Genomic DNA, 9,648 nt, shown 5'->3' with positions numbered 1-9,648 from the left:
TATATATATATATATTGATATGAAAAGAATGGGATGGGATGGGATTGAATGCTACGCTGCCCTCTTATCACATGCAAAGACCAACATGATTTCGAAAGCTTGTGCTGTTGCATCTCCCAATGTTTCCCTTCTTCACGACTTTGAAAGCCACATGAAAATTAAGTGCGTGTGCGTGATCTTTTTTCTTCAACTTTCTGCTTCTCGCTGTTGTGGAATCACTCGCTCGCCTTGCTTCTTTTATATATTTCCAATTTAAATTTTCTTCTTTTCTTTTTATTTTGATGTCTTGTGTCATCATTCCATAGTGAATCTGATGGAATTTCGTGAAATGAAAATTTTTCATTATTCAGCTTTTGGACATATATTGCATGTGAAATTTCTTCACAAATTTATGTTATAAATGATAATAATAATGTATGCGAAAGAAAGATTTCTGATCTATGAGGCGTTTTGAACATCTTTACTTGTCAAAATGATTGCTATTCCCCCCTACGTTAAAATATGCTTTCTTGATGTAATTTCATAAGCAATTATTTTCTTTTTTTAAATCTTAGATATACCACCTTTTCCTCAATTTATAATATTTGGGGCATGTTCATATTTTTGTGATCATGTGTGCATTATTTAAGTTAAAATGATGCCTTGAAGCAATACTAATGAGACTGAGAGAATAAAATTTATAAGAAATAAATCAAAAATTAAAAGGCAAAATTTCCATATATTTTTTTCTCAAGTATGCCTATATTCATGGTTGCATGGAGGCATTTATTCCACTAAATATGAGATAAATACATGATATAAATATTTATCTCCCTCCTTTTTCTTGCTAATCTCTCTCTCTCTCTCTCTCTCTCTCTCTCTCTCTCTATATATATATATATATATATATATATGATGTGTGCAAGAAGATTCGCAATGGTAAAATAATGAATTATCGTCTTAGGGTTGTGCGAGAATCTAGCACACACTCAAATAATAAAAAAATAACACAAGAAAACACCTGAATTTTTATGTGGAAAACTCTTAAAATGGAAAAAAATCACATGGTCTGACCCAGTTAAATAATCCACTGTGTATTTTTGTGTACATAAGCCACTTTTCTTCTCATTTAGGGAAGATGAAATTACAAATTTAACGGACACCAATCTTTTAACAATAATAAACATAACTTGTCACGAAGGTCGTAGTCTATTGTTATAGAGACAATATTTCGCTATAAATCTTATGGACGGTAGTTGTTGCGCCAGCTTGTTGTAGATGTCGTAGTTGAAAACAATGGTAGTAGTTGCCTAGTTGGTAATGTGGGTTGTAAATGGTTGCTTTAGGAGCGTCAATTGACCATGGAGGCCATATTAGGGAACTGTAATGACATTCATAGGCCACAAGGGTTTGAGTTGGGGGTTGCATAAGCTGAGAACTGTGTAGATCATAATTTATCACGTAGGATTTAACGACGGGCTGTAATAAAGTGAGTAGGCCAGAAGGACCAGAGTTAAGGGTTGCATTAACTGTGATATTATCCTTAGGCCCAGACGCGAGAGTTGGCTTGAGTTGAGAGTAGCATAGACCGTAGTTTGTCACATAGATCATATCACAAAATTGTAATAATATTTGTAGGTCTCAAATGCCCTAGTTGTGAGCTACATAAATTGTGATAGCATCTGCAAGCTATGGATGTTAGAGTTGGGAGCTGCAAGAGCTGTGATAACCTCGAGATGCTTGATTTGACTATAGATTGACAGATTTGTAATTTATTGAACCTTCTAACTGATTGCTATAAGCTTCTAAAAATGGCTTAATGGCCCAATATGGATTTGATTTTACTTGAATTGAATTAATTACAGGTTCATTGAGTATGTCTAGTCAAGTCGGTCAGTTTGATTATGATTTTGCCGAACTCAAAGTTTATGAATAATTATCAATTGAAGTTAGAATATTCGTTGCTCGAAATAATATCTTGAGATACATGTCATGCTTCAAGATTCGTGTCAGCTTGTGAAAGTTTGTTGATGGCGTATCAACACACACACACATAGAGAGAGAGAGAGAGAGAGAGAGAGATTTTGACAACTTGAGAACAACTATGTTAAGCCATTTAATTTGGTTGTCATTAGTCCATGCAATATGCATCAATACTATTATGAAGGTCTTTAACTTTCAATTGTCATATATTTCCTTTAGTTCTTATTTGAGCCATCAAATAGAGAAACCATTTCCTTCAAAAAAAAAAAAAATTGAAACCATTCATTGTGACGCCAAATTATGTAAGCTTTAACCTTCGGTCACTTTACGGGTTAATTAATTGACCTTCACCTTTACAACTTGTTTGAAAGAGAAGAGAGATGTGCATCCATACTTACGTATATCTCATTTCATTAAATTAGAATTGATGTATAACAAAGTTATAAAGATTAGATACATGACATTATAATATAGATAGAATATTTATAGTCGTTAGAATTTTATAAAAAAAAATAATCCACATAAACAAGCATGCTTTTAGGTGCATTTTATATGATATATAACCTATAGAGGCAAATCCAATCACATAGGTGCTCCAAGTTTAGAAAACTCATAGTTAAATTGAATGTATAATAATATTTAACCGTGCTGAATTTGTTTTGATGCAATATCAAATAAGCACAAATCAAACACTTAAAAACACGATTATAAGCTTCATGTATTAATTAAAATGTCAAATGATATTTAAATTTAAAGTTGTTATAGCTATATCAAGAAGGTCAATGAAAGGAAACCAACAAATGTATGATCTTTTGATTATTGTGATCATTAAATCACTTAATTTTTAAAAGAATGGTATATGATTAAAGGGATCATCACAGAACATTTAACAAATTTTTTTGAAATTTTTTGACAGTTTATCAAAATTTCAATATATATATATATATATATATATATTCATTTTAACAGTAAGACAATGATTTAATGCTCTTCTCTTAGATGTGCAAAAATTGCTCATTGTGCTAACAATAGAGCTATATAGTCATAGCTTAACTGTCAGAGTCATTCATCTTGAAACCACATCATCCACTTCATAGGGGCGTATGATGGGCATCTCTTATGACATTTTATTGGGATGACATATAACTCATAATCAAGTTGAATCAACTATCCCTACTTGCTGAGCAGACTAGACCTACTAATGAGATTCTCGATCAAGTTTGTTTTTATTTCCCACTTTTTTCCTTAAATTAACAAAGTATATAATCATTTTTTCATATCAAATCATTGCTAGTTTGCTACGTACCAAGCCTAGAACTTTAGGGAATACCAGATTATCTTAATCCAAAGTTATCTGTTATAATCAAAAGTAATAACTGATTATTAAAATTAGTGGTTATGATAAATCTTGGACTAAATCTTAATGTCCTCATAATTGACAAAATATTTGGGTTGTATTTTATCAAATATCTAATTTGTTTTCTAAGAAATAGCCTAGACCACTCATATAATTAAAAGGGTATGGTCTAAATCTTCGTAGCCCGCAACATGCCAATATAAATTAATATTTTTGGTTCATTAACTTAACATTTGACAAGCTAAGTTGCACAGCAAATGAGCTCACATAAACATGACTTATTTACATTTGTACCTAAAAATCTTACATTTCAAGAAATATATTTATGTCTAATATCTAAATTTATTGTCATATCTAAAAAAAATCTAGAAAAATTTCTTATATCAGAAATTTTATTCATTTAAATATGTGTATTCATGTCATGTTTTCTTGACAAATTTTACATCAATTGTCGAACACCTAACACAACCCTCAACTTTGAGCATTCGTAACTTGAGACTCAACAATGACATTATTAAATGAAAATATGACAATCAATAGGACTCAATAAAATAAAAATATTCATCTAGCCTGCCCCACTTAGTAAGATAAAAATGTTATTGTTGTTGTTGTATATAATATGTGTATTATTAGAGGAAAAACTTTTTATTTACAAAAAAATAAAAAAATGCATGCCATATCATAATTTAATCAAATAAACAGAATTTTTTTGCTTGCAGAAATTTGCATGAAATTCTCCAAACTTAATTGGCTCACTTATATAATTCCAATGATTTTTCAGGAGTATAATGTACTCATTTTTTGAAATGAAATCATATTATAAATTTACTTTAATCACAAACATTTTACAAAAAAAAAAATATTATTCCAATTAAATAAAATTAAAAATTATTATTAAATACATTTTTTTTTTATTTTTCTTACGTATCAACACTTCGTATACCTATAAGTATCATATTTTTAACATCTAACATTTGCAATATATTATATAGAAAAAATAAATCTATTAACCAGCTTTACAACTTTGATTTGAATTTAATTCCTACTTGAGAAAGAAAAGAAAATTGATTTGATTATATTTAGCCATATAAAAATAATAACTTTATTTTATGGTAAAAAAGGATTTTGTATTTTTAATAATAATGTTTGACAAATTTAATAGAACTCTTACTAAATAAATATCAATATTTTAAGCATATTTTAATGTGCAGGTCTCTGGATGCCTTTTTTGTATTTAGTTTTTTATTTATTTCTTACCAAAATAAGATTTCTGTCGGAAAATTGATGAGGATTGAGATTTCAGACTGCGACAAGTCCGCTCCCGCCATATGTTTGCCAATTTTTCCTTTTACTATTTATGATCTCTCCCCCGCTGTTTGAAATTTTAATCTGAAATGCATATTCACTTGCCAAAAATAGCCGTTGCCATCCAGCTCTGCTTTCCCATTTGATCCTTATCTTTGTTTTTAAGGAATTCTTTTGTAGGATATGAAGATTCCTGAATCTCTCTAACCGTGCGTAGTTCCTCGAATCCGGCTCAGTTCACATTCTTCGCCCTGTTATATTGTTCTCTTTATCATCGCTCCAAATTTCTAATTTTTCAGGTAGTTCGAGTCCTTATTGACTCCGGAGCCTTGCAGATTATATTCTGGGTTTTCCTTCGCTTTTGGGATTTAGGGCTTTCCGGTGACTACTTCGATTCTGCATCAAAGAAGAATTTTGATTTTTCTGCATCTGGCCGTTTTGATGTTGATGAAGATGCTTTTTATAAATCATTTATATCAGGCCGACATGTATTGCTTTAAATGAATTAATCATGCGAGAGTTCCAATGATTTTGCTTTTTTTTTATTTTTATTTGGTGAACTTCTCTGGTAGAATCTATGTTTTGGACTTCTTGGACATATGAGAGCGCATCTAAATCATGAAAAATATCATCTTTTGAGTAAAGAGTTTCTTTTTTCCGTAATGGATGTCTTCTTCCAAACTATTTCGATCGCATATTTTTATTCTTTCTTGCTAAGGATTCCTCTAGTTTGATGTAGAAATTTTCTTTCCTTTTCCTGGAGCCCTTACCTTCTTCTCCATTTAATTTTACTTCAATATCTCATCTTACTACGGAGCAACTTATCAAATATAAGGTTGGAAGTTGCATAAGTTGCTCTGTCTACGTGTGAAAGTTCAGCAGAACATTTAATTTAAATTTTTTTCAACACCCAAGAATAAACTTGCAATCTCCTGTTTGTTGTCTTTGTTCTAACCAGTTATCCAAACTACTAGGCCATTATATTTGCGTCTAAACCTTTTGTTACATAACACGTGTGAAGGAGAAGGTGAAGCAAAGCAATCATGGGTATGAATACCGGGAGTGAGGAAGCAGTAACAAAGAAGGTTGCTGAATTTTATTTTCTTAAGTTCATATAATTATTTGTGTTGATTTATGAGTGCTTAAATGATTTATGGCTGCACAGGGGAGATTTGCTGCAATCGTAGTTTGCTGGTTCTTAGGAAATGGATCTCTTATTTCATGGAACAGTATGTTAACAATTGTAGATTACTATGCTCAAGTATTCCCGGTATGCACCTCTATCAACTCTGGCCCCTGTTATTTAGTATTTTTCTTTCTTTAGCCTATTCTAAAGTCTGCAAAATGGGAGTCTATTATTATGAAGGACTATGTTGCGTAAATTAAGAGCTTATCTTAATTGCTTGACAACATATGATTTTATACATGGTTTGGACAATCGGAAAAGAATATAGATTCTACAATGAATTGATCATAAGCCCGGTTTTTCTGGTACATAAAAAAATTATCTCCCACACCGGACAGTCTCGAACCACCACAGACCAGTGGTTCAACCAGTGCACTGGTAGTGGTTTGAAAGAAACTACTGGTTCATGTAAGTATTGTAAAATAATGTCTGGTCTAATTTTTTTGAGCTTTTAATAAATATTAATCAATGGTATAACTTGTTGTGATTAAATTTATTAAACATAAAATATAATGTTTAAATTTTAAATTATTTTAAAATTATCATGCATGATATAAAAATCAATCAACAAGCAAATTAAGACTAATATGCCCACCAACAAAATAAGCTATAAGTTCACCTTTGTTTTCCAATTTAAAGTTTATATTGTTAACTCTCCCCTTTATAATGGGACTAAATGAATTATGTGAATCACTATAGGATTGAAGAACTGGACAGGGCTATGAAAATTGGCTTGGGCCAAGCTTCGAAATTTGGGCTCGGCTGTGAGAATTGAGTTGCAATGATTGATAGAACATATCATAAATTTATTTTTTTCTATATTTATCTTATAAATTTTTAAATTTAAAATAAATGTAATATACATATTATATAAATATTATACTTTCTTAAATCATATTTGAATAATTTTAATGTTTATTATATTAACCGGTTCAAACCCCGATTCAACCTCTGAATTTTGAACATTTTCTGTTTTTCAAAGCCTTCTTTTTATAAGCAACTTTGAGTTATAAATCCTAAAGTTTTTGCTTTCTCCTGTGATCTTGTGTAGATGCAGTTTTATTTATTCTTCAAAATAGAAAACATTTGATAGATTGATTAGTAATGAAACACGCTAACTTTCACAATGAACTTGCAGCTAGAGCTTTGAAATCATTATTCACTAGACTAATATCTTGATATCTTTCTTAAAATTTCAGAGATACCATCCGACAAGAATGCTCACTCTTGTTTATCAGCCTTTTGCCTTCATAACCATTGCAATACTCACATATCATGAAGCAAAGCTCAATACCAGAATGAGGAACATTCTTGGCTACACGCTCTTTTTCATAAGCTCATTTCTCGTAATCATTGTAAGTAAATTTTTAACATGTGAATTCTCTTGAAATTCATCAACTAAAACTTCAATATTTCATCATAATTACATAAAATTGATGAATGCGTTTGCCTATATTCCAGTTAGATTTGGCAACTTCTGGGAAAGGTGGTGTTGGAGCCTTCATTGGTATATGCCTTATTAGTGCAGCTTTTGGTGTCGCTGATGCTAATGTTCAAGGGGGCATGGTTGGTGATTTGGCCTTCATGGAACCAGAGTTCATTCAGGTAGATTATTCATATTCATTGACTTTGAGGATTGTTAATATTCGAATTTATTGACTAATTTTTCTTTTAACGTGTTTTCTTGGGAATTCACAGTCATTTTTAGCTGGCTTGGCAGCATCTGGAGCTTTAACATCAGCTTTGAGGCTGATTACAAAGGCAGCTTTTGAACACACCAATGACGGGCTTCGAAAGGGAGCGAGTATGTAAAATTTGCTAAATTCTTAATCCAAATGCTTTCTCCTATCAACTACTTGGAAAACCAATTTTTTATTTTAATTTTTTTTTCATGACCAATTTTTTAAATTTAATTGCTTTTTTGCAGTGATGTTCTTTGCAGTCTCATCATTTTTTGAGCTGCTATGTGTTCTGCTCTATGCATATATCTTTCCGAAAATTCCAATTGTGAAGTATTATCGTTCAAAGGCAGCTTCAGAAGGATCAAAGACTGTTTCTGCTGACCTCGCAGCTGCTGGAATCCATTTGCAGAATGAACTAGAGGTATGTATCTTTTGATTCCTTTAATTCCTTTTTTTGAAAATTTTATGGCATTGTAATAAAGTTTTATGAATAAATGTACATTTTTCACCGAATTTAGGCCGAAGAAGATCCAAAGCACCACGAACGCTTGACCATTAGACAGCTTCTGATGCAGAACTTGGATTATGAGTTGGGCTTGTATCTTATTTATGTTCTGACACTATCAATTTTCCCTGGATTTCTGTCCGAGGATACTGGAAATCATGCCCTGGGATCATGGTAAGCTTCTGTTTTTCCACCTTTTTATAGCCAGAGTAAATAATAAAGATATATTGTCAAAATTTTCAGGTATGTTCTTGTCTTGATCGCAATGTATAATGTCCTGGACCTCATTGGAAGATACACACCTATGATAAAATGCCTTAAAATAGTATCACGGAAGGGCCTTCTAATTGCCATTCTTTCACGTTTTCTATTCATTCCTGCGTTCTATTTCACTGCAAAATATGGAGGGCAAGGTTGGATGATCTTGTTAACATCCTTGTTAGGGCTGACTAACGGTCATCTCACTGTTTGTGTTCTTACTGAAGCACCCAAGGGATACAAGGTTAGCTGTGTAAATTATAATATATCTCCATAATCTTGATATTAACATGCACCTTGGAGTGCTAATGAGGTTTCTTGTGCAGGGACCGGAGGCGAATGCTTTGGGAAATGTACTAGTCATGTTTCTTTTAGGTGGTTTATTTTCTGGTGTTGCATTAGACTGGTTGTGGCTTATTGGCAAAGGCTGGTGAGGTTAACTGAGTTAATAGAAAAAAAAAGACATTGTTTGCTATTATTTTGTGTCCCTGTGAAGACGGGCAACTTCAAGAACTATATATTGGTTATAAATGACTGTAGTGGTTGTTTTTATTTACAATATGAATGCATTGCTAGACGTAAATTGCAGGAATATCAAAACATTTTCTTTTTGGTGTCAAAGGATTGATGTTTGTGTTGGATCTGTATTGTTCTCTCTGATGCTTTTTTTTTTAATCTGTCTTCTGGCTTAACAGTGCTTAAATCCAGGCTTTTGGAATGAAATGGTGCAATTGCACATTATCTTCACGTGCTTCTACACAGCTTTGAACCCTTTCAGTGAAAGAAATTATATCAAGGCCTACTAAACAAAACATAAGTTAAATAAAGACATTCAAATTAGTATATGATGCATAATTTTAGTAGCGTGCTTTCATTGGCATAGGGATCTTCATACTAGAAGTCAAGTAGTTATTCACAAATGTGTACTACGAAAACAGGGTCAAATTATATAAATGCACATGTTTATAATTTTTTTAAGTGGAAGAATCATGAAAAAAAAAAACAAAAATTTAAATAGTAGCATAAATGTCTTCATTGGAAGTGTTTCATATGAATTGCCTCCATGGAGGGCATTTTATATGAATTGCCCTCATAGGGGCTTTTCATATAAGAGGCCCTCATACGACCCATTTTTTTCTTCCCATAGTAGGCACACTCTCTCATGTTTATTTATTTATTTATTTATTTATTATTTTTGTTTTTATTCGTGTCCACTGCATAGCACTTTATCCTCCCTCCTATTTAAACCCCCCACCGCCTCCACCATTCCACCGTCCTCCACTCTTCTCAATTTTCGGTGAAGCCTCCTCTCTTTTTTTCGTCCACCAGCTCTTCCCCACACTCCATTCCTTTACTGCTTCTTTAAAGTAAATTGAAGTACGAGACTTCTCTC

General features: G+C 32.0%; 1 protein-coding gene across 5 annotated transcripts in view; it reads left to right on the top strand.

The window, feature by feature from the left end:
* The window catches only part of LOC110022761 (equilibrative nucleotide transporter 3-like), a 10,379-nt gene extending 1,540 nt beyond the window's left edge, over positions 1-8,839 (top strand). The window contains exons 1-11 of one of the 5 annotated variants that reach the window (XM_020721854.1): positions 4,660-4,833; positions 4,924-5,005; positions 5,599-5,709; positions 5,790-5,894; positions 7,010-7,165; positions 7,272-7,415; positions 7,509-7,614; positions 7,738-7,913; positions 8,011-8,171; positions 8,241-8,499; positions 8,582-8,839. In XM_020721854.1, coding sequence (XP_020577513.1) covers positions 5,668-5,709; positions 5,790-5,894; positions 7,010-7,165; positions 7,272-7,415; positions 7,509-7,614; positions 7,738-7,913; positions 8,011-8,171; positions 8,241-8,499; positions 8,582-8,689 — 1,257 coding nt within the window. In that variant the 5' untranslated portion in view covers positions 4,660-4,833; positions 4,924-5,005; positions 5,599-5,667 and the 3' untranslated portion in view covers positions 8,690-8,839. Of the gene's footprint in view, positions 1-44; positions 163-4,659; positions 5,006-5,598; positions 5,710-5,789; positions 5,895-7,009; positions 7,166-7,271; positions 7,416-7,508; positions 7,615-7,737; positions 7,914-8,010; positions 8,172-8,240; positions 8,500-8,581 lie in introns of those variants that run through there. The other 4 variants (XM_020721857.1, XM_020721856.1, XM_020721853.1 and 1 more) reach the window with 4 other exon arrangements.
* Positions 8,840-9,648: the final 809 nt, after the last annotated feature.

This window comes from Phalaenopsis equestris, unplaced genomic scaffold (assembly GCF_001263595.1).
Source record: "Phalaenopsis equestris unplaced genomic scaffold, ASM126359v1 Scaffold000202, whole genome shotgun sequence".
Lineage (NCBI taxonomy): Eukaryota > Viridiplantae > Streptophyta > Magnoliopsida > Asparagales > Orchidaceae > Phalaenopsis > Phalaenopsis equestris.
This window is presented reverse-complemented; position numbering and strand designations above follow the sequence as displayed.